This window comes from Micropterus salmoides, unplaced genomic scaffold (genome assembly GCF_014851395.1).
Source record: "Micropterus salmoides isolate LMB-PRFRI ecotype aquatic unplaced genomic scaffold, ASM1485139v1 Ms_hic_scaffold_15, whole genome shotgun sequence".
NCBI classification, from domain to species: Eukaryota; Metazoa; Chordata; class Actinopteri; order Centrarchiformes; family Centrarchidae; genus Micropterus; species Micropterus salmoides.
The window spans coordinates 22,800,498-22,826,601 of NW_024040596.1; the positions used below are offsets into that span (position 1 = coordinate 22,800,498).

The 26,104-nt window shown below is 39.7% G+C and overlaps 1 protein-coding gene across 4 annotated transcripts in view; it reads right to left on the reverse strand.

Annotated features, from left to right (window-relative positions):
* sema5ba (sema domain, seven thrombospondin repeats (type 1 and type 1-like), transmembrane domain (TM) and short cytoplasmic domain, (semaphorin) 5Ba) overlaps window positions 1-26,104 on the reverse strand; it is a 167,453-nt gene that overhangs the window by 48,445 nt on the left and 92,904 nt on the right. For all 4 annotated transcript variants that reach the window (XM_038721085.1, XM_038721084.1, XM_038721083.1 and 1 more), the window contains 4 exons: window positions 9,555-9,617; window positions 8,632-8,730; window positions 8,284-8,497; window positions 1,891-2,176 (listed from right to left, as the gene is read on the reverse strand). In XM_038721085.1, coding sequence (XP_038577013.1) covers window positions 1,891-2,176; window positions 8,284-8,497; window positions 8,632-8,730; window positions 9,555-9,617 — 662 coding nt within the window. The remainder of the gene's footprint in view (window positions 1-1,890; window positions 2,177-8,283; window positions 8,498-8,631; window positions 8,731-9,554; window positions 9,618-26,104) is intronic.

The window sequence follows — 26,104 nt, forward strand, 5'->3', positions numbered from 1 at the left end:
TTGTGATTAATTATCTGATCTAGGCCCAATAAGGAAGTATGCAATTACATATTTGGTGACTATAAAGGAAACAATGAGATAAGTGATTAATAGATTACCGCTCCCAAAGGTGTAATCATAAAAAGGTGACAAATAATATATGTAATATTATATATAATAATAAAAAGGTCTCTTTTGGGTGCATATGTGCCTTCACAGACATAATAAACTGTGGATGGATCTGTACTGGGAATAAATACTGGGAACTGAGATCATTTTATCACCAGGAATGTTAGGCTTTAAGTGGAGTGCAAAATCACAAATGCACAATACAGGTGGTTCAACCAGTTCATGGCCTCCATCAAGAGCATCAACAGGTGGAGCATCAGGTGCAGAGGAGCCGCTAATGTTACAACTAAACCTCCAACAGCAGTGCTCTGTGCCTCAAAACATGGGAATAATATGCAAATTGATGCATGTAAGGGATTTTCCTTTGCTGCCATTGCACACAGCAATATCTAAAGGTCAGTACTATAAAGATGGTCATAAGGTATGCTTCCAAATACGTATGCTTAATTGACTGTATGGACATCTATACATATGTATAATTTGGACATGAAACTGGTAAGAGGATTATTCTGAAAAACAGGGGACTGAACAATTCTTGCTGTTCATCTAATAAATACCACATATGACATTTAAAGAGGTGGTATTATGCTCATTTTCAGGTTCAAAATCTTAATTAGGGGTTGTACCAGAACAGGTTTACTTGGTTTAATTTTCAAAAAACACCATATTTTTCTCATACTGCACATTGCTGCAGCTCCTCTTTTCACCCTATGTGTTGTACGCTCCGCTCTTGAGTTAAAGAGTGATGTATCTTACTTGCTTTGTTGGGAGTTGCACATGCGCAGTTCCCAGGTAAGGACTACTAGCCAATCAGAAGCAGAGAAAGGCGGGTCATAAGAAACAAGTTAGTGTGACCCAAATCAAAGCCGCTTCAGACTGCAACTGTAACCTAGCAGATGGTATAAGTTACTCAAGTCCACAACCACACAACATCATTGTTCCACATCTTACCATTAGGACTAAACATTGAATTTTTAGAGCAAATCGATAGATAACTCTACTCGGCCCTGCTGCGTTTTCCATTGCAGACAGTACCGTACAGTAGTTGCAGAGCAGAGGGCTCTGTGAGCGGGCGGCTGACTGGCCTCACACGCTCATTTGTAACATTTCTACAATGGAAAACCAGACAAAGGCAAGTTGAGCCAAAGGGCCTCCGCTCAGACTAGCTTGGCATGAGGGCGTGCCTGACCCCGCTAGCCGCTTGGCAAGCTTTATGACGCGTTTTCATTGTGACGTCACAAGTAAAGGAAGTGAAGGGCTGGACTACAAACGAGCTGTTTTCAAGCCGTTCAGAGCAGAGCTTTCTGTGGGAGATGGGAACTATCTTTGGGCTGGACTTTGGGCTTTTTCACTTTGATATATAACTCAATAAAGGAGAGGGGAAAAGCCAAAAAGCATAATACCACCTCTTTAACGATTAACTTCCAGTATTTCTGTGTTTAAAATCAACTTTTTTTATGGAGAGAAGTCCTACATGTCTTGGGAAAGTAAAACATTCCCAAAGAGAAATATTTTTAAAAGAAAAGAAAACATTCAATCCTGTACCGTCCTGAAATGTCTGAATCCTTGCACATGCATAATATATATTATTATTGTCTGAAACTTAATATTAACCCTATTATAATAAAATAATAATACTTTGGAAATGTAGATCATTTGTTTACAAGATGCCAAATGGTAAACCATAGTTTGACAGAAACCTCACGGGTAAAAAAAAAATCCTTCCTAAGCATGTGTTAATAATTGAGGTGCTGTAATAAATATCCATTTGTGTTCACTCACACATTAGTCGTGAAGATGCCGTAGATGAGGTCTTGCTCTGGTAGGTAGAAGGTGCTCTGCAGCTCGTTGTAGTAGAAGGGGATCTCCCCGGAGCGGGAGCAGTTGAGCCTCGCCTTCATGAATGTGGTCCAGGTGTCCTCCAAGAGAAATCGCCCACCGATGTCGTTCTTGCAGACTCGCGCCACACGGGAATAAACGGTCTTGCCGCAGTCGTGCTCCACTGCGTTCTCCCTCAGGAAGAAGAAGGTGAAGAGGCCGATGTCGTAGGCTGAGATGAAGTGGGGCTCTGCCGGGAGGAAGGAGAAGGGAGGGAGAGGATCATTACATAATGACTCCAGGGAAACAGAAATATTTGCAACATTTATCTTCTAGATGTTATTGCCTTGACCCCTGTACTCATTATTGATTGCAATAAAATCTTAAAAATTCTTGTGTTGCACATCCTGTTTAACATCGTCTGGAAAACAATGTCAAATGTGTAAATGAGAAGAGAAGGTGCAGAGTGTAGAGGAGAGGAGAAGATAACAAATGGTTACTAATAAATCTGTCTGAGGTTTTGATGGTAAATCTATGGATGCCCGTGCTGTTTTTATTGCCCTGAGTGACACAGCCAACGATTAACGGCCCTCCCTGCTGGGCGGTTATCATGTAAAGCAGACTGAAAAACTGTTTGAATGGGACGTTAGTGTCATCCTATGTAAACACATGACTCAATCACAGAATACTAATTCATTGTTGTAAACGTGGAGGGAAAATAAGCTTAAACTTGTAAGTCCATGTTAGTCTTGCGTCCAGCATGTCGATGCTGACGTCTCCATATTTGAAGGTCTGTAAACGATTCAGAGGATGGGTTCTTTTTAGTTTCTAATCATGCAGGCGCTCACAGCATTTACAAATCACATTTTTTTTTTTACTCAGCAGCAGCTTTCCAGCAACAATGTCCTAGTTACTCTGGATAATCTACATATCCTTCCTTACACAGTTGTCATTGGGACTATTTTTATTAAAGAAATGGTTTAAAATTTCATTGTCCACAGTGAGAGCCTAATCTATGTAACATACATTTGGGTAATTCAAGTGAACAGAGCCTTTAATACATAAATATATGTAATACAGCATTGCTGTCAAGTAAAATGTCCAAAGCATGTTGTCTGTTGAAGTCCTGAGAAAGACACTGAATTTGTGAATATCACGCTGACATATAATCTTGAATTTGATGCCAGAATTAATAAAGAATTTAAAATAATTAAAATAAAAACTACTATAGCCATAGATTTCTTCATTCTCAAATTCCATTTCGTTTTATAAATGAATAACTATTTTCTTGTGACAAGCTGTAGTTTGAAACTGAACATTTCTAAAAATAATAATAATATGCTGTGTTTTCTTTTTTTCAGGAGAGTACTACTTGTGAAAAAACAAACAAAAAAAACAACGAAACTGAGGAAATACTCCTCTGCTGCTGTCGCTTCAGTTTTCCACTGGGACCCATTTATTGTAAGTGATATCACACACTAGCACAAACACAAATGCAGGTATAAACCTTAATTTGAACATGTACCCCCATAAACAAAAAACAAGATATGCTGATCTTATAAACACAGTCACACACAAACACACTCTCTCCCTTTCTCTCTCTCACAAACACACACACACACACACACACACACACACACACACACACACACGACCTGTTAACAGCCATGACAGAATGTGCCTCAGGGGCTAGTGAGGCTTTTTATAAGAGAATAAGACTTTGAAATGGAGCAGGAAGAGACATAACTGCTGTCCACACAGCTGCAGCGGTCTCATAATTCCACTTCATATCTATGATAAAATAAAAAAACAACTATCCGTGTTTTGGGCCAACTGCAGACGAAGACAATTAGTTGAGGGAGTGTTTCAAACTTTTTGAAACTGTAAAGAAGGGGTAGCCAGTGCTGAAGTCCTCACAGTGTGATAAGTCATAAGTCATTCTGCTACAACGTGGAAAAAGCATGCTGAAGTGGAATGGCAGCGGTGGCTAATTAAGCAAGTGATCTAATCAACTTGTTTATAGTTGTCAGTTTTTCTAGTTCAAATTAACATAATTATTGTTGTTATTATAATGCATGACACCCAAATGTACCATTTAATGTTGATATCTGTGACAAAGAAATTAAAACCAATCACTGTACATCCCCATTCAGAATGTTAATTGGTGCTAAAAAGCATGCAGATGAACAAGTGAGTGGAGTCACGCCTGTTGGGTCACTGGCAATTACTGCAACTGAGGCAGCAGAGACAACCATCATAATGCATAAAACTTTCCCTACAGCTAAAGGCCATGGAAAGGAGCTAATTGTGTTTATGCATGTATCAGCTATGCAATGTAGGGGATAATGTTTGTGCGTGTGTATACAGCATTCCTGAGCTGCTGTGTGGACGCACACCAGAGTCTTTCTGTATTTACATACTACCTGTGTTTATGCATACTTTACGTATGTCAGGCAAAGGGCAGGTGGAGCTGACAAATTCTGCATAATATTACTCAAGCTGCGTGGGTGCAAATGTGATGAACGGAGCCTTTGCAGCTCCCTGCAGAGTGGTAAACAGATTGTTCAATCTGGCAAGCTGGTTGGGAGCTGGAGGAGTGAAGCTGCCATTACTGACATTACATGACACTTTAGATCAAACACAGATACAGTTTAAAGAGGAAAATGCGAAAATTATCCATTAATGATAGAGGGACAGGTTATGCCTTTTAGTTTGGCTATGTCCAAACAGGTCAGATGGTCTGCTGTACACTTCTGTAAACCAGTTATGTGGCATCTAGATTTTTTCTCTTTCATTTTCTTTAGTCCTTATTCATTTTGTGTTTTCTTCTCACTGTACTTGTTTCACTTTGCCATGGTTTGTGTTTATTGGCTTAATTGTGTACAGGTCTGTCTTCTGGAAGAGGGGGAGAGTGGCTTGAAGGCAAAAAATGCAAGAATGAATGAGTACAAAATGTCCCAACCATCTTCTACAACATGTTCGTATACTACTAATTTGTTTTGCCAAATAAGATTTAGAGGAAATGTATTTTCTCCTTGGATTGTGTTCAGTGTCATCTTTGTTTCCTTGCTCTGCGCAGAAGTCATAGGCATACAAAGCACGGGACTTTGACACTGGAGACTGAGGTCCACACTCTTCCGTCAAATGTGTTGCTACATTTAAGTTACTAAAGCATTTGGTGAAGGTTAGGAAAATATAATGTTTTTTTTTGTTATTGAAAATGTCAGCTCATCCCACCACATTTTTCAAGCCAGTGTTGACTTTTTCAAACAATCTTCCACTAGCTCTAACAAGTAATTTGAGTTGCCAGAACAACATTACCACACAAAAAAAATTAACCATTCTTCATTCTAGTCAGACACACTTCTGTCAAGGAATTGACCAATTATAACTAATGCTTCTACAGTTAAATCTGTTGCAAATAGCTCTCCTCTTTATGGGAGCTCTTAAAAAAGAGACAAGGATTCTGCTGGAGAACAAATTCATCTTGATAAACAAAACTAGATTAATCTAAGTAGTGTCAACAATACCAAGGGCTTAGCACATAATGAAGAGGTTACTTCGGTGGAGGGAGCTACAGCAGCAAACGGCACTGGCAGGAAGAGATCAGCAGAGTAATAGTGAGAAGTGTCAGTCTATATCAGCTGGTAGCCAAGCAGCTGATGAATGAGCCACTCATTTTGAAGCATGAATTAAATAGCTGATGACCGCAACCTCAGTGCTCTAGCTGAACCAAAGCTAAGCTCTGTTTGCCAAGTGTAGATATTGTAGGAAAAACAAATGAAATATGGGAACAATTCTTTGACTATATATGCCAAAACACACACTTTAAATTTTTTATTTTTTTTTAAGCTGAGCGGAGAGTGGCAGCAAACCACATATAAATATAAAAGAATATGTTGTTCCATATAAAGTCTTTGGGGGATTGAGAGAAGCAGAGAAACTGTTTAGATTATTTCACAGGCGACTCTATAGCTCCCTGTGTCATTCAGATGCATGATGGGACACAGTTGGCCGGTGCCTGGCAGGCTACCAATCCAATAAGGGAACAGATTGATTAGATCCAGAACCCCCTCCCTGCCTTCGGTTCTCCTGAACTGGAGAGGCTTAGAGCTGGAAATGAGATTTTCATTCACACCCCAAATCCACCGGGAACACAACTCCATAACCCTCACAGAAGCCATGAAGCAAAGCAGGCTTTGTATGTGATGGCATAGAAGTGTGTGTACATAGCCAGAGTTGAGTGCAACATGTGTGTATGACTGTGGGTGCAGCCAGCTGCGATTATGCTGATGAGGACAGTATCTATTTTGCCACTCATCTATTTCCCTCCCACACACTCTCGTCTTTGTGTGTGTCATTATCAAACTCACACACATAACTAGGACACACATGGAAACACATTCTTGCAGCTTGCATACCGTCTAAATACATATACCGTACATACAAGCACACGCTCACATGCACATGCAGGCAGAGTCGCTGTGTGGTATGAAGCATGCTGTGTGTTGTAATTTCACCCTCTCCCTGCCGTGAGGAATAATTACATCGCTCACTGATTCCTCAGTCTATCTTCTCCGCTTCTCTCTCATCCTCATCTCTCGCATCCCGGCTCTCTCACCACCACACATTTTCACACTCTCCCACCTTCCATATTTGCTTGCATTCGATCTTCCCATACAGACTACTCCATTCCTGCCTCTCCTTTATTCCGGCCAACTCTCTGCAGTCCAAATCTTTCACAACCTACTTTCTACCTCGTCATAATACAGCTGGTCTGACAAATGCAAATACTTAGTTTTTACATTTAGTTCTGTTGATTAATGCATTTGACATCTCTGGTGATTGATAAATTTTATCAGTTTCATATCATTGTAAATTAAATAACTTTGGGCTTTTAGTCAGACAAAACATACAATTTAAAGATGTCACATTGGACTTGGGAAATGGTGATGGGCATTTTATAGAATGAATGTTTAATGGATTAATTGAGAAAACAATCAATAAATTAGTCGCTAATGAAAATGCTTATTAGTTGCAGCCACAGTATCATTGACATTTGATTAAAAAAAATCCAATCCTTTTTGTCCTCGTCTCATTTCCTGAAAGAAATTGCTCTCTTTCTCTCTCTAACTGTGTCCATGTGTGTCATGCGTTGGAAGTAAATAAACCCTGTCTAATGGGAAGAAGGAAAGAGTGTAACATTAACCTGACCAACTAATGATCAGCATAGGATGAAACTTAGGTCCAAGTCTCTCTCTCTCTCTCTCTCTCAAAATTAATTTGACCTCCAGAACAATGGATGCCTAAAATAACTCCTCCCTCCTCGCTTTTCTATATACCTCCATGAATCCAGTAATCCGACTGTTTCTGCATATCAAAGGTGGTGGAAGGTCCATCTACATTTCTGCTAGAGTCAGGGTGTGTGTGAATGGATTTCTGCTGCGGCGTGCTCAGAGGAAAAGGAATAGCGTCAGCAGCAGGGAGATTATTGACATCAACACCAGTAGGATTGATAGCATTTCATTCGTTCTCCGCCATTTCAAATATCCCACCAATTCCTTGCCTAACCTGTACCTGCACACATAACTTCAAATCCAAACAGTCTTTGTAATCCTTTTTAAAAAAAACAAAAACAAAACACCTTGTCGGAGTGATCTACTATACTGTCTGTAACAAAAGAGGTGATTGTGTTGGAAGCAAAAGTGCACATCTGTCACTCCAGTCTGGTCTAAGACAATGTTTAAAGTAACAGCAGAAACTTTCAGAGAAAGTTTGACCCAAGTCTTTACCGTACATTTTAACCTTGTGAGGATTATTTGGAAACCCGATAAGGTTTCTAATTCTATTAGATTATATTTCTCACGCCTAAGAGAAAACACTGACTCTGTGAAACATTTAACAAAGCTGTAACTCAAACCAGTAAATGGATCATTTTATTAGCATTTCTGCGAATTTTGCAGGACTGAAAGCTCTAAAATAAACCTTTGTCAATCAATGAAAACGTTAGTCAAGCAATAAAAACAAATCTACAAATTTAATGATAAATGAATTGTTATTACTGAGCAAAAATGCCAAGCATCTGCTGGTTCGAGCATGTCCAATATGAGGACAAGCTGCTTTTCTGTATTTTATATCATTGTAAATTGAATTGTTTTGGACTGTTGGTCGGCAAAACACACACCGAAAGTGTCACCCTGGCCCCTGGGAACTTGTGATTTGCTGATTTTACACATTTGCCATATTAGATATAAATCCAATTATTTACCAATTTATTGAAAAAATAACCATCATTAATTGGCTTTTCAGTGTGAGTCAAAGAAATCATATGTGGCAGTTCTTGCTTTACTACTGTACCATTGAGCCATTTGGAGTTGTACTGTGCAGTCCTGAGAGGTGGCATGCCGCCCAGGCTGCGGTATATGACGGGGTCACGGCCAGAGAAGTCGATGACAGTGGCAGCATAAAGTTCTCCACTCTCTGTCACCACCGCCGTGGAGTTGTGACGAGGGTCATATGGGCAGCGTGCCACACCATTCACGCGCTCCAGCACACTGCTCATGTTGCCTACCTGTGACGGGCGAAAACACAGGGCGATACAGAGATGGAGAGAAAAAGGGAGCAACGGAGAGAAAGGGATTAAGCCTACAGTGTTTTCACTGAATTTCAACAAAAGTACAGACACAAACACACACTTATCTGTACCTCTCTGCTAATACATAATGGCTGGAAAGCATTGGTTCCGCAGGTCATGACCTCAGTCTTGTTCACTAGCAGGACTCTGATGTAGTTCTGACATTCAATCTGCAGAGAAGTGGGTGAAGAAGAAAGCTTTCAGAAAGTCACAGTGGAGCAGAGAAAAGCTAAGGTGGCAGGCTAAATATTCTTTGATGTGTTGCTGAGAAGAACAATGGACCCAGTCCTCTGGTATCAGACTTGCATGCAACCAAAACCACAGCAATTCAGTGTCTGCAGCTTTCATTCTTCTAAGTCCATTGTTCAAAAATAAGAATACTCGTTTGCCACTGAATGGAAGCCTATTTGTGACATCGACAGAGGCTCTACAGTAAGTCAAGTATGTGTTTCAGTGAAAAGAGTCAAATCTGCTTTAACAAAGGCGTGACATAGATTTATTGGTAATGAAACATTTTCTGTTATGTATCATTTATTTTAATAGTGGTGCTTTGTGTCGTGGCAAAGAACTGAGGCAATTGCAGTGATGCATGCAGGTTTCACAGAGAATTGATTGTCTCTCTTGTGTATTAGGCATCACCCTTGGCTCTATAGGAGCTGTGGGAGATAAAAATGACGTTGCCATCAGTTCTCACAAAATACTGAAAATAAGACAGCTGATCGCAGTGTTGGTTATCATATTTGAAAGGAAGTACTTTTATGTATCATCTTGCTCTAGGCTCTCTATATTTTCATTCCCTTCCATTTGCCCTCTCTCCTCACTGCAAGAAAAACAACTCTTGATTGAAGGGTCTGAAATAGCTGTTCTGTACAGAGCACTCCCATGAGGCCCATAAGGACCTTGCCACAACAGCCAGTAGATATCAAAATGGCCTCTCTGTAAACCAGGCAGCACTGACACGAAGTGTTGTAATTGGGGGCGGGATTGAGGTTACCTCTGTTTTGCCTTTGCTCTGACAGGACCTCCGGGTCTCCTCGTCCGGTGCCCATTCTGTCGCCTAGGAAACAAAAACAAGAAAAAGGCCAGGCATGACAAAGAGGCCGAAAAGCAATCACTGAGTCCTTCAGACATTACAAAACAGTTATGCAACAACTGACTGTTGCTAATACTGTAGGCACGCACAAAAAGATGCATGAAAAGACTTTAACCTCGTTGCTGTTTGTTTATTGTGTAAACAGAGACCAGCTTGCCAGCCAAGTGCTTATTCGGGGGTAGCGGGCAAGGTACCCAACAAAGCTGTTGAAGGGCTGTGGACGGCATTAGCATGTAAATGGCTTTCTCTCCATCTTCTTCTTTTTTCCCCCTCTCTATCTCAGAAAGTTTGCAGCACTCTCCTCCACCTCCCCACCCCCCATTCCCCCTTCACTACTACCGGCCAATTATATTCCTGTTGATGGCTGTGTCTTGGGCTTAATTATGGATGCAGGCAGCAGCACTGCACGACTGCACTGCAAACACACTAATGCATGTGAATACACACATGCTGCTTGGCCACCAGAGCCGCACTGGCTCTCGTTAAGAGGGCTGAGAGATGTCCCTCTCTTGGCATGAACTGTATGTGTGCAAGGTGCCAGAGGACCCCCTGTTGTGTGTCATTGGCCTCATTTTACTCATCCTCCCCATCTCCTCTTCTTCTCTGATCTCACTGCCCAAGTAGGAAGGTTGCCTAAATGTCTAAAGTAAAAGTCTGCTATTATATAACATTAAAATATTCTCTCTGTCTATCTTTCTGTCTGTTTGCTTTTATTTTTCTCTCCTCTACCAAAGGGATTATTGTCATGCACAAGAGGACGCATGGCAGATAATTATGTGGATATTATGAATTGCTTTCCCGGGACAGTCGGCCACTGGGACAAAGTTGTGACCCAACATTCAGTGGAGCCTGCCAACTAAGGCCGACCAAGAGTCACCACTAAACTGGGTCAGTATTCCAGGAGCCAAATGGAGGACTCAAACAAACGGTAAACTTCGGGAGTAAAAACTAAGGCTGATTCACTATGTAGCTCCTACATGCAGTCACGGACAATCACATTTTTTAGGTGAGAATTTGTCCTGCGGTGATATCACTCTTTTTTGGATTTTGCTTTAATTAAACCTCAGCAGAAGGGACTAACACTGTATAGCCTCAAGACTGAGTGAGGAATCCTACTGGGAAAACATAGATTTGAGTTAATCACGTCGTTTTTTTTTTTTTTTTTTGATAGATGTGCAGAGAATATGGCTTTTTAGAAATGTAAATGTACAACAGGATAAGCACATTTAATGAGAACTGCCAAAATCTTTCTGGGGACAAAATGTGGAGTTAAAATTCACTTATTGCTCTTTTTTGTTTAAAGTATATAAATAGATCTCTTATTTCACAGATCATGGGTTATATCAACTATGCCTGAAGTTCATGATTTTGGATGATTAGCTTTTGCATACATTTTTGCTAATGAGTGAAACCACCAGACTGAACAGTAATAGCCACCGCCTAATGAGCTAGTCAAACATCTGCACATTGTCCTGGGATTTCTTATATTGCTTATTTACTACTAAGTTACTAAGCGTATATTTATAGACTTTTAGGAGTGTGCGAATGTTCTTTGAATGTTCACACTGCCAGAATGGTTTGTGCTGCCAAAACACTGCAAAGGAAATAATCATGCACATTTATGATGCCAAGTTTCATTGTTCTGAGATAACATAACTCACCCACTGTAAACTACCTGCCCAGCACAAAAAGGCTGACAAATAGGTTTTCCAAACTGCATATTAGCCAAAACAACTTTATAAGCCATTATACAATGATTATATTTCAGGACTACATGAGTGCCAGTTTGTTTTGAGGTCTTCTGACCCCCAGTGTCAAAAAATATCAATGAATGCATCTTTTAACCTCCGTAAATAGAATTTTTTGGCCACTCTGTGGACAGAGAAACAAGCTGCACCATGGCAGCACACAAGGAGACTAAAACACTCAGAGCCGAGGGGAACTGCAGAGCCCACTGATAATTCTGTGAGACTGTCACTACAAGCAACCCATTATGCAATCATTTAATCGATTGTTAAATATTGATTACATTTACTCATTTGGCAGACGCTTTTATCCAAAGCGACTTACATTTGAGGAACAACATATAAGCATCAACAGAGCATCAAATACAGATCTACAACTGACAATACATACTAGTAAGAGGAGCAATAAGTACTAGTAAGAGCTCACAGTACATATCACATCAATGGGGTAGATACCTAGGGAAGGAAGTAAGAGTTAACAAAAAGTGCAATCAAAACAAAAAAGTGCAATCAATACAGGAGTTAGAGGTGTTATAAGAGGAAGTGTTCTCGGAAGAGATGAGTTTTCAAGAGCTTCTTGAAGTTAGAGAGGGACGCCCCTGCTCTGATGGCGTGTGGTAGCTCGTTCCACCATCGTGGTGTCACAGATGAGAATAGCCGGGACTGGGATTGCTTTGTGTGAAGGGATGGCAGAGCCAGGCGGCGTTCGTTGGAGGAGCGTAGCGGCAGAGAAGGAACGCAAGTTTGTATTATGGAGTTTAGGTAGATGGGTGCAGACCCAGTAGTCACTCTGTATGCAAGCATTACTGACTTGAATTTGATTCTGGAGGCCACGGGGAGCCAGTGGAGGTCACTGAGTAATGGAGTGACATGAGTCTTTCAGTCTGGGCTGATCAAAAACCAGACGTGCTGCTGCGTTCTGAACCATTTGTAAGGGTTTCACTGCCCAAGCTGGGAGACCTGCTAGGAGGGCATTGCAATAGTCGATGCGAGAGATAACCATGGCCTATACCAGAAGCTGGGTGGCGTACTGAGTGAGGTAGGGCCTGATTTTCCTTATGTTGTATAGAGCAAAGCGGCATGACCGAGAGACAGCAGCAACATTAGACATGATTAGAGCAGTTTCAACCAAGCTAAACATAAAAACCTTACAAAACGTCTGAACTCTATAACCATATGTAAACACAGGTAAAAGACAAATTCATTAGTGTTATAAAGCTATGTTTAGCTCCCGCAGTTGGTAGAGGCTCTGGCCCATATTGATAGTTACAGCTCATCTCCCTGTCTCGCACAGTCGCTCCCTTCAATTATCCTGCGTCAGACTGTAGCAGGGAGAGAGATGGCAGCAGGGGGCAGCTGTATATAATGTAAACTGTGATTAAAATGAAACTTGAGCTCAAGACACTGAACATGAAGTAGACGAAGATATAAAAATATCAAAAGCAGCTAATGTGCTCTGCAGGAGCTCGCCTGTCTAGTCAAGCTGTTCGTGCTGCAGCCAAACAGTACGCAAACAAACTCAAATCCACTTCCCATGAGCACAGCAAACAGCGTGGCACCTGCCATTCAGAGAGCAGCTCCGCCCCCACAATGGCAGTCCATCACTCTGCCTGTTGAAACGAAAACACTGCTCCTCCACAGCCCCTGCCTGTCAGCTCCTGACAGTCTGGGGACTGATGTAGATGACGTCATTGTAAACACACACACACACACACTCACACAGGGTGATGGATGCCTTTGCGATGAATCATGGCTTGCGGTATTACCATCTTTTCGGCAGGGCCCCGTCTCCAAGGATCCCCATCGGCTTAACCCGCTGACCTTCACCAGAAAGCACCCCATTCCCCTTCCCCCTCTCTCTGTCCATCTCTTCTTCTTCACACCACTTTGGAACAAAGCCACACTCAAACAGAGCCGGTGAGAATACCAATTCCGCCTCAACATCCTCTCCCTCAAATACCTTCACTCTGTACCAAACCCTGAATGGCCTGCCTGCCATAAACAGGATGAATTAAACCTGTATAATAATGTGTGGGCAGGATGCAGATTATTTTTTCCACAAAAAAAAAATTCTTGTTAACAACCATCCTAAAAAAAACAAATGTAAGAGATAAAGAGGGAAAACAATATGTTCATATATTCTGCGTTCTCATTTGCTGTATAATTGTTCATTTGTAATTAAGGAATAACAGCCCAGTGGGCAGGTTCACTCACTGTTGCAACATGACTTCAGTTGATTTAGGGTTATGGAAAATATGCAACAAAATTAAATAAATTAAGCAAAAAATATGGTGGCCAACAAGGGCAAACGCACTGTGTATTTGCAGTGAATTTATGTATTTGGTTGTGTAGTGTGTATTCACAGTGTTTTCGAAATGCTGCGCATGTGTTGTCAAATTAATGAATATGTTACAAAGTGAAAAACAATTACAAAGACAACTGAAACTAAGTTTAATTCTAGTTCAGACAAACAAACTAACTAAGTTAACAAAATCCATCTACCAGCTCATATCCTGTTTAATCCGTACAAAAACAGTAGAAACAACAATTCGCCATTTGCAAGGAATTAGTCTTTATGCTATGCTGACCGGCTGTTAGCCTGTCCTAAAAATCACTATAGGTTGATGTTTAGGACAAACAACAAATACAGTTTTTTTCCTGGTGAGAACAGTCAAAAATGTGTACAAATATCAGTATCACATTTTTAGATTTTGTAGACTTAAATCAAGCATAACTATGGAAGAAACAAGAAAGAAACAACAACATATGAAATGTAATTTAAATCACTGTCCCTGAAGCACAAAATACGAGACAATTAAAGAGTCGTCTGCCTCTCTTAAACATCGAGTTACAGCCATTTTTCATGCTTGAATAGGCCCAAGGCCACAGAGGCTGTTTATTATTTGTTCCTTTAGCCTGAAATGCATGTTAGAGTTAATTTCCATCTATTAGCAAGGCCAACAACCATGTGCTCTCCCTGCCATCAATTCCCCCTCCAAACTTTAGCTTGACACGCCATTTCTCCCAATTTTGCCACTCCTTAGACACAATACGAATATCTTGCCCGGGGCATCTATCTTAAAGGCGGGAAGAGGGGGGAAAACATGAATTTTTTATAGGCAAATAAAATAGCTAAAAAATACAATTAGTAGCAGGAAAGAGGATTCATCACTTCTGCTGCAGAAAAATGGTGTCTGGGATTGAAAATGAATTCTATTTTACAAGAAACAAAGAGAAATAGGGTGAAAATAAAAGAGAGATGGGGAGCGGGAAACACTAATGAAGTATAGAGAGTTTGCGAGCAGCCGCGGCTGCAAATGTGGTCATTTCCTCAAATGTGGTACTGTGTTGATAAGGCCGCCTCTTGCTGACACACTGCTAACATCATGTGTAACAACTAATTATAACTCATAAATATTGTAAATAATTGTGTCAGGGGAGCAATGCTTGCTTGAATAGGAGCTGTCTGGCACTTGTTAAAGTCAAGATCTGTGTACCACTACAATGGCATTGGACATTACTGGTGTGAGTTTAGTCTGAAAAAGTATGAAAAACATACTTTAACAAAATAATATTAAACTATGTCTTTAACGTGGGACTTAAGAAGTTACAAATCTGAATAATAGCCTAAATGAACAATTAAGCTACTTAATATGTAAAGCGAACATCATTTAAATGCTGCAGAACAGCATTTAAAGACATTCTGACCAAAGGTATGACAAAATATTTATTTACTCAACATGCTTGGGGCCATAAAAACACATAATTCATGTAAGCAGGTCATTTGCAAATTGCAAACTTCATAGATATTCATAGGAAGGGGAAACATTATGTATGTCGTCAGTGTCTTATAGACTACCTCCTTGTAGGCTCCTCGTGTTTTATTCCTCAGTCATCCTGCTATAGTTCGCTGCAGGCTTTTCCTCTAAATGTTACCTCACCACTGAGACATGGGGGAAACAATCTGCATATTCACCCACCACCTCGCTACAAGAGAGAGATCATCCATCTACTTTATCTGTTCTCTTCAAGGTGTCCTTACTTCAAAGCATTCTACATGTATAGACTGTTGATTCATCCCTCTTGTTTCCAGCCCTTCACTCCTCAATGTGATCCCGATTCCCATGTAATCTTCTTTGTTCCCTCCATCTACGTAATCTGCTATTTTTAGCAACAACCCACACCCAACACTTACACACACTTACAACTAGACAATATCACCAATTTTGGCACAAATCAGTGCCCAGGTGGCACAAAGCAGAAACACTCCACCAACGACACAGGAGCGAAGAACTTTAGTTGTTACAGGTACGGGAAACTCAAAACTGTGAATTTGCAGCTTAATTCACTGTTGATTGTGTATGTTATGTTGCAATCAGCTTTAAGAAATCATCAACTGCTGTTAATATGTCCCATGTTGTTTCTTTACCCAAATTTTCTTATCTTTATCTCCTGTAACGAGTGTTGGATTTTAAAGTTTGGCCGTGTTTCTTCACACACAAAAAAATTATATATGATTAAAAGTGCAAAACTAAAACAGAAAACATTTGTATTTTTCACCATAGAACTTTCAAGTAGTCTACTCCAAGTGACATAGAAAAATTATAATTGTGTGCAGCACAAGTTATTGGCTAACAGGGGAAACACTGTTGCTGGTAACTCCAGGCCAACTGAGGCTAACATTTGGACAGAATGGTATTTTCGCAAAGATCTTGAAAGTCAGTTTTTACTGAAGAAAACTGCCTGCTTTGCTTGGAGGAATGTGTTTTTGGGGAATATGCTGACTATGGAGTGTCATTAAGAGTGTCATCCAATACAATCAAGGGAAAATCAGTATGGATCTGTTTTGGCAGAAAAGTTTGGACAGGATTTCATCAAGACAGCACAACCAATACTAAACTGCAGACTTAAACTACTGTAAAACAGCAGAACTTCAGAGGTGCATTACATATGCCAAATGTCACTCAAACGGATACAAAACATCTGATCACACCTCTTTCATTTCCAAATCCTCGCTGTGATTTTATTTTTTTACAACTGCTGACTGCTGTTAATTTACTTTGTGAGCTGCATGTTCATTTGCAAACTCACAACGCTGTCAGCTTTCACTGTTTAATGAAGCACAATGGGGCACTAGCATCAGACGTAGCCTTGACACAGATCCAGAATTTAAAAAAATTGCCTGCGTAGCCTCGATCCCAGTACGAATGCCTTTTTTTAAGTTTCTGTCATTGTAAATCTGAAAACATTTTCAATGACAATACTCAGCTAACTGATATGAAAATGCATCAGAACCAAGAATTAAGCAATTTTCATGCCATTTTCACCACTATATGGGGAACAGGTCATTGTCCAACAAAACTCGAATGAATGAATAACCAAATACATAATGACATAAACAAACACCTATAGGTCCACGTTAGTAACACAGATAGTGTTGTCAAAGCTACATACAGACCGACAACTACATCATCTACGTACTTCACATGGAGTGAAGCAGTCTGAGTGAGTGATCAGTGTGTTTGTGTGGGTCTGCAATTCAGCAGACATTGCACCATTTTTAAAAGTCCTGACAAAATGTTCACATTGTTGGGAAATGCAGCTAGGTGCAGACACCAACAGAGAGACAGCAGCGGGAGAGATGAACAGCAAACAGCAGATAGTCATTCAGCCATGAACACAATGCAACAAACACTCCTGACAACTTGTACCATGTCATCCTGTCTTCAAATGAGAAAAGCAGCATTTAGACAACTATTTCATCCTAAAACACTATGTATCCATGCAGTGTAGTTTAAATTATAGAGTCCAGTTCAACAAATATGCCTGACTTCCCTCTTGAAAATGATTCAGTTTCACACGAAGTCTGGGTATTGTTACAAAATGTTGCTTTTTGTTATATATACCCAGCTACAGACACCGACATTTGTCCATAGCATCAGCTATTGAAAACAAACAAGTTTGCATCAAATGCTTGAGCAGTGTTCTTGTTTGTCTACATAGTCTTTGGTCAGATATTTACTAATCAAAATCACAGCTAATTATAGGTAAAGTACTTGTATGCATGCTTTTGTTGAGAAAACACTACCATTAATGCACTGAGATGCTTGAAAACCTGAAAAAGTACTTTATTTTTATATATATATATATATATATATATATATATATATATATATATATATATATATATAAATAATGACACCAGTATCTAATATTTTCCAACAATAGCCTTCTGTCAAAGCTCAGGGAAGAGGATCCATATACAGACAGGTTTAGCAGGTTGAATCAAAGGGACTCGGTGTCAATGATCAGCCTTCCAGACATATGTTCTAAAAACAGATATAATCTACTGGCAAGTAAAGAAGCACCATAGACAAATGGGTTTGAGAGAGTGGCCAGTAAATATAAACTGGGGCTTGATGAGAGAATGAGGGACAGGTGTACTGAGAGAAGCAGGATCATGTGACCTGAGAGGGTGGGAGATTCTGAAGTCATGTGGTGGACAGGCAGGAAATGACACGGCCTGGGTATTTCCAAGAAGTGCAGGGGCAAGAGGAACAGATAAAAGGGAGACAGGGCAGCGGACCCTGGGTATGTCATTATTTTCTTGTTAGCTTTTATTTTGCTATTACTGGTATTAACACACACAAAATTTTTTAATCAAACAAGCTTCATTTTACAAATAAATTATTTTGACAAAAACATCCCATCAGCTCTACAAGAATAAATAAATGTAAAAACAAAGGCAGAATAAATTTACACAATTAAGTTTCAGTTAACTATTATTTGATACTTGGTGCTATAAACAGTGTGTCCAGTAATTACAAAAGAAATTGCAATACATAGCCCTACTTTTAATAAGTGAAATTAAGTTAATATTGCAATTATAAAATTCTTACATGGCCTTACTCTCCTCTGTGGTAACTATGAAAAAGCTTGTCAAATGTTGAAGGTTGTAAACCATGTGAGTGCCTTATAAAGGATTGTGGAGCTGTTCAGGACTGCAACAAGACAAAAAAAGAAAATTAAATGTTATGAATCCTATTCTAATTCTTCTAATTACATATTCACACATCATTAGAAATATGGAAGGAATGTAGAAATATGCTTCTTTGAGTGATGGTTTTTAAGAGAATTAATATGTTAATAGTCACAGTGGTGGGTATTTTACAACAAAACTGATTCAAGCGATCACAGCTGGGAACATCTTTCTCCTCCTCTGATGTAAAAGTGTTAAGTTGAATGCATTTATGGTTCAGTTTGTGTAACAGCCTGTATGTGGTTGCCACTCACCGTGCTGCTTCCTCCCACTCACTGTAATTCCACATTAGGGAGGCTGACAGGTGAAAGCAGACAGTCTATGACCAACCAACCAGCACAGTGGATTATTCCTTCTCTACCTCAAACACTTACTGTACAATATGCACCCACACACAAACAGATAAACATGCAGGTAATACAAATGAATGTGCACACTAATATGGTATTAAAGCACATATTACAGTGGGCTAAAAAAAAACAATTGTCACTGCTTATTTTCAATATAAAAACTATACAATTATACATTGAGGGACTCAATATCAGCAGTTGCATATCAGCAGCTTTTTCTTGATTCTCTGGGCTCTGACACACCAAGCAGACAGGTTGTCACCAGACACTTGTGTGGCCAACCACCGTCTGTAGATCCAATGTTGGCTGTCTTATCAGTGGCCATTTGGCCAAATCAATATGATGAAATGCCTTTTCTTCGTACACACATCAAAGATCACAGGCTGACAACACTACAGCAAAGCAAAACTTCAGGTGCCAGGATACAATTTGTTAAAACTGTAATCAAATATTTTCTTAATTGTATTCCAAATGTGAGACTTTTTAAACAAACTCGACTCATTGCGTAATGAAAATGTGCTCATGTTTATTTGTTTTTCTCTTTTTTTTTATGAATTACAAATACAGACTACTTACTAGTTATTTCCTCGCATGCAGGTGCAGAATAAAGGTGCATGTCTGTCAACAGGTTGCCATCGGATGTAATTTTGTAATCTGTAGTGGCGTGTTCAGGTGCAACTTTTAACTGAAGTAATGAGGCAACATATCTTCTTCTTCTGTCTGTCTTCGTCTGCATTTAGGGGAAGGGTTATTCAGTGCTCTTAGTGTTTTTATCCTGTGTGATGTCTCAGTTTGCAGCTTGTGTTTCATTTCATTTTTCCAATTTATATTTAGTCTGTGTTATAAGCTGACCGACACTGAATTTATGAGACCAACAAAAGTCTGAAAATAATACATCAGCAGATTTTTTTTTCTCATAAACACAAAAAAAAACATGGACGCAGACTTTAATAAGAAGTCCTTAAATTAGACTTCAAAGAATTGATATTAAAATAAAGAACGAGCAAGCAAGAAATTTTACAGAAAAAAATAAACTAATATTGGCTGATATATCAGCCTGGGTGATATATAAGTTAAGCTCTAGTAAATAACCCTACTCTTTAGTACTACTCTGTGCACTTATGTATTGCGTAAATATGTTTGCAAGTATAGAATGACTATATTGCTTTATGAAATTAATCAGCAGCCACACAACAACCTTCTGGCATATGGGGACATACATCCATGCCAAAACCACTTTGTAAAGTCTAAAAACAATGATGAGCCTTATGTATACATGCAGATACCACTGCCCGACATTCTGTATGCCATTAGAGATCGTTCATCTCCAGCCTGCTGGCCAAGCTGCAGCTAATTACAGGGCGACCAGTAACCTCCTCTTGCTCTCAGCTCTGTAGCTCACAGATTATCCCTCCATTCTGACAAAGACCACATCAATAATTAAATCTCCAGCCAAATTGCAGCACAGAAATTAATGAAGAGTGTGAATGAAATCAGCCATGACTCATCAAACTCAAGGCAAGAAAGAGGAGTTTGATACTGTGGGTGAATCAAGGGGATGAATATCTGAGAGGGTCAGCTTAAAGTCCATCCTGTGGCCTTTCATTCCTTTTGATCCACTGCTTTCTCCATAAATCCACTCTGCCCTTCAGCACTGTGAGGACTGTAGCTGTATATGACATGTATTATGTAGATGGGAAATAATATAAATATATAAACGGCAAGCATATATATATATATATATGTAGTATATCCCTGAGAAAAGGTCAATGTGTCATCATTACCAAATGCCAATTCCTCCTGTTCCGACAAATCAGTGTCCAACATAAACACCTACACTAACAGATGCATTTATTTCTCTTCTGGTGTACTGGGACGTTTGCACAAGGCATTTCCTGTTTAAAGGAGCAAACAGTGACACTTGACTTTGTGACCCTTCAGATGAGCTCTGCTCTCCTGACCTTGATCCACCACAGGGAAACAATACATGCTGGGACCAAACAACAAACCAGCTGTTCTTTTGGCGGACCTACTCGTTCTTCTTCATGTTACTGTCAGGTTTCATTGCAAAGAATGATTTCAACAGTCACAGAGATTTAATGTTTCGTTTCGGTTTTAAACGATTTGGTTTGATTTATTTTTGGCGTGTCAGATCATCTGACCACCACTACTGTTAATTTTCTAACCAGCAAAATGTGCTGCATTTAAGTAAGTGAGAAAAATGTGATCATTGCCATCCAGAATGATGGCTTAAGCACTGTGAAAACAGACATGTGTTGTAAACAACCAGTGTTTTTCCTGTAAAGAAGCAGAATCTGTTGAAATCAATATCCCAATTTTTATATAAAATAAAAACTAACTAAAAGCCTGCTTGAATAGCAGCGTCTTCAGTTGTTTTTTAAAAGAATCAACAGAATTCAAACAACATGGAAAGGAAGGCAAAGCGTTCCACAGCCTAGGTGCCACTACTTGAAATGATCGATCCCCTCTGGTTTTAAAATAAGTGTAGGGAACCACTAACAACCTCTGACCTGATGACCTCAAACTACGGGTATGAAGCTGTATCAACTCAGAGATGTAGGGAGGAACTTGACCGTGCAGGGCTCTAAAAGTAAGAACCAGGATTTTAAATTGAATTCTATACTGGACTGGTAACCAGTGAAGTGCTGCTAAAACAGGTGTGATGTGCGCTCTTCTGTTAATGTGAGTTAAAAGCCTTGCAGCAGAGTTCTGAACAGCCTGGAGACGGTAAAGCTCCTTCTTGCTCAAACAAGTAAAAAGACTGTTACAGTAATCTAAACGAGAGGAAATAAAACCATGAATGATCATCTCCAACTCACCCTTTGACACCAGTGTTCTTAATTTGGATATATTCCTTAGTTGGAAGAAACTATTTGTTAAAACTATTGTTTCTATGTTGCAGGATGTTGTTGAACCAGACGAATAAAGTACACACATTAGATACACAAAGCATAGCCAAGAAAAAGTTACATTACTAACCATACGATATATCAAAAAAGGTACTGCACAGAGAAGACTGAGTAAGAGTAACAAAAAGACAACTTATTACTTTCACCTCTGCTTTTCTGAACGTTAAAGACACAGATTACAGTGGAACACCGCAGTGCAATTTTGATTGAGTGCCACTGTCAGCCTGTATCCCAGTCTTGCATCTGGTAAAGAGGTCTTTAAAGGCTGACCATCATGTCGCACAGCAGGACAGCCACCTGGGGGCTGCTCATCATCAGCTGGCTGTGGGAGCCGGAGACCACTGCTCAACTCACACAACCCCAAAAACAAACACCATGTCAATGACAAATCCCATGCCCCAAACACACAGGGGGCCACTCCCGTCTCAGAACTTCTGACATGTTCTCAACAAGAAAAGTAACAACAAACAAAAAGAAATGTCTCCCACTTGGAAAATAAGGACACAGCTAAACAGAGGTGACCTCAAGAACAAGTAAGTCTTAAAAAAGCAAGACCTCACTTTGGGTCCATTCATATCAGGGTTAATGGCAGATGAAATTGGATATAACAAAGAACTGTATTTTTGTGAAAAGTGAAATCACAGAAAAAGTCCCTTTCCACAGCCCTTTACCCCACATGCATTTACAAAAAGGGCAAACCAATCAGGAGGAAATGCTCGACTGAGCTCTGCCACATGGATCACTGCAATTCAACAGCAGCACACCTACGGGATCAGAGAGAGGACGTGTGTGTTTTGGAGCATAAAGAGACAAAAATCAAAAGTCAAGCTGAACTTTTTTCACTGGTCCCGCACATTTTTTCCAGTCCTCTCCCACCGCGTCAACGATGAACGAGCAGCTTTGCAATGGCATGTAGGTCCATTATCGTTTAAATGCATATAATACTGTGTGGCGTAAAGGTCTGCATATTGATGTACAACCTGATTGTTTCATACAATGCAAAACTAGCGGAGCGGCACAATGAATGGGCACAGAGAAAAAGATTCAATGGAGGAATAAACCTGATAGAAATGCAACAGCTGTTCCACATCAGGAGCAAATATAATGTTCTCCTGAGGAGAAATGTCACAGATAGTGGCCTTGTGATTTTTTTCAGTAGATGGGATTTATAGAATACGCAATGGTGGAGGAAGCGATACAGAAAATAAGTAAGAGCGGGGGTAGTGGAGGGGTGGGTTGAGGCAGACAGATATACGGAGATCCAGACGGTAATATGGTGTTTACATTCCACCTCCATGTTGCTGCTGTCTTATCTATGGAGGGATTATCTGATGGACTGACAAAGACCTCTCTCCTCCCCCTCCCACCTCCTCCCTTTATTTCTCCACACTTGCACGCATTGCTAAACTAATTGTATTTACTCCTGCTGCTGTCATTAAAATATTAAAAGCGTACATTTAACTATCCACTTGATTCAACTGTTGACACCTTGCTTAATGTGAGGTCAGTTTCTTGCAAGATCTTGATTTTGAATGAGTTCGTATTTTATAGTTTTCCTCACAATGTTTTGTCTTAATAACAAGATATTTTTTCTTCAGTTCATCTTTCTATTTCTCTTACATGTATGTTGTATTTGTTTAGTCTGATTCTACTTTATGTTTTTAATCTATGTTGTATTTATATTTGCTGCTTTATTCAGTTCAGCTCATCCAGTTATAGTTTCCTTTCTAATTGAATTGCACCGGAGTTTGCTACATTTTAAATTAATTCCAAAAGTTTCTCTGCTTGTTTTTAATACATTTTAATCACAGGGCAACTTTTTAAAGGAATACTTAAAAGAATACCTGTGTTTTGAGTATCAAACGCTGCCTGTCGTTTCTAAGTAAAATTTGTCACATGCAACAAAAATAAACAGGTAACTACGCTCAACACACAGCAACAAACAAAAACTGCATATTTAGCCATATTTTGATAAAAAAAATATGGGTGTTCACTGAGCGTATGAACAGCTGAGAAAAAGGTTATGCTGCAGAAGTGGTTTGAGATATATGGACATTTTAATACATTATTTTTTTGGCATAAGGCTTTGTCACCGCTGGAATCCATCCAACTAACTGCTGTGAATCCAAGCTGACTGCAGCTATTCTGCCTCAGCAAGCGACAAACTTTTCAGACGAACATCTCAATCCTGCAGGGGGTTAGAGTTTGGTACTAAAAACTTAAGGAATTGGCTTATATCTTTCTATTCCATGAGTATTCCTTTAAACCTATGATATTATGATCTTTGCACCTCCTATTGTGCTTTTCAGTTTACAGAACATGCTGTTCTTTTAGTTAGCAAAGTAAAAAATGCATGAATTCACTTACTACAAAAATGTCACCAAAGGGCCGAATATTTAAATATATCCTTTTCACTCCAGCATATTTCTCCTTCCCATTCTTATATTCACTCTTTCCTTATTTCAATTCACATTTCTGTCAATGCTGGTCCTTAAGCTCAGTGAAAAGCCAGTACATCTGTGACCCGTACTGACTCAGAGGCTGATACCACGAGTTACATTCTTCACAGTCTTCTCACATAAGATTAACGCTTGGGCCTTTGATGCCTTGACCTCGTCAAATAACTGCACATCTGTGAGTGCATGTGAAAAACGAAGAAAGCCAAGAAAGCCAGAAAGCGGGAGAGATAATTTATGTGCAACCACATCATAGTTACACTAATTATGTGAATGCATCTGTAAATATGTAAGGAATGAGCTTTGAGCTGCAGTGTGTGATTTCTTGGCATGCCAGACAAAAGAAAAAAAAAACTACAGAGCATCTGACACAAACTGACAAGGGCAACTCTGACTACTGTGACTCACAAATACCCAGAAAAAAAAGCAACACAGCCAAACACAAATATAATATGTACAATTCTGTAGCTCCGTGGTCTTGTACAAATATGTTAGCAAGAGACAAATCAATATTCTATCTCCTGTTAATACCTTGCAACATGCGGAAGAAAGAAGGAGCCATCTAAACAGGGCTCCGCTTGTGTTGTGTTCTATCACTTTAAAACTACAAAAGAAGGTGAGAGAAAAGGAAAAAGTCATAAGCAAAAGGGAGACCGGCGTGCATTCATTCCCATCTCAGACACATGAAAAGTTTGCTCATCAAAAGTTGCTGTTATTTCTTTATTTTGAATCTTGACAGCAGTGGAATTGCTCATAACACATCTGGCAGATCTGCATCCCAATGCGAAGAGACAGATTACAGAAACTGGGCTCTTGCTTCAGCTCTCCTTTTCCTCTCCCACCCATCGGATACTTGAGCTCCTCTATACCTCCCACTCCTCTGTTTTATCTCCCACCACACACACACACACACACACACACACACACACATCCCACCATCTTCCTCCTGCTGTTCTGATTGCAGCTGAGATCAGGCCGACCAGCACAACAGAGAGCTCTGTCAGTGGGTGCTGCTAGGACAGAGCATGTGGGTGGATTGCAGTTAGATGCACCACCAGCAGTAATACCAGCACTACATCCCACAAAAAAAAAAAAAGAAGGCCGAGAGAAAGAAGAGTTTAAAAATGAAAAGACAAGGAGGGTGGCGAATAGAGACGCCAAACTCTAAGAATATGCAGCAGCATCTGAGACTCTGCTCTGCAGGAGTAGGATGGCTGAGCAGTCCCACAGTGAGGTAGCTGGGTGGGTCATGGTGTATGTGAAGTGTGTTTGCGCACATATTATAATCTTAACGCAATAACAAAACAATAAATAATACAATAAATACAATAAAAAAATACAACTTGAAGGAATTTTTCCAGTATAAAATGTATATAAAATATATTAGAAAACACAACTGTAAGAGATATTTCTGGTCTATTATAACTTGGTCCTTTTTTTTGTTTTGGCCATCATTATCTATCTGTTTTGATAGCATGGCACTTACGAGGTAATTGCTGAAATCTCAGAACACCACTAAAATAAAGTTTAATGGGGGGAAGAAAAGTGGTTCAAACAGAGCCAGCCATTTAGCCAAAAGTGCTAAGCTACTTAATCTGAAAAAAAAAAACCTACGTGAATACACCTGAAATGCCAGTAATAATCCGTTATTGCAAAAGAAAACAGTATGAACACACAACTACACTAAGTTCTGTAGGTGGAAGATTTTAACTTGTTGACACAGACACAAACACCAATAAGGCTGTGGCATAAAGGTATCAATAGAGTAGACAGGGAGAAGTGTCATGTGATAGCGGCAAGTGTGACTGTGGTACTCTGCCTGAGGTAACGTTAAGCTCCATAACTGACAGAATTACAAGAATAAAATCCAACACCAGCTAAAAAACAATATTTCATATCCAATACCATTCTGCCAAACTGTGCAAAATCAC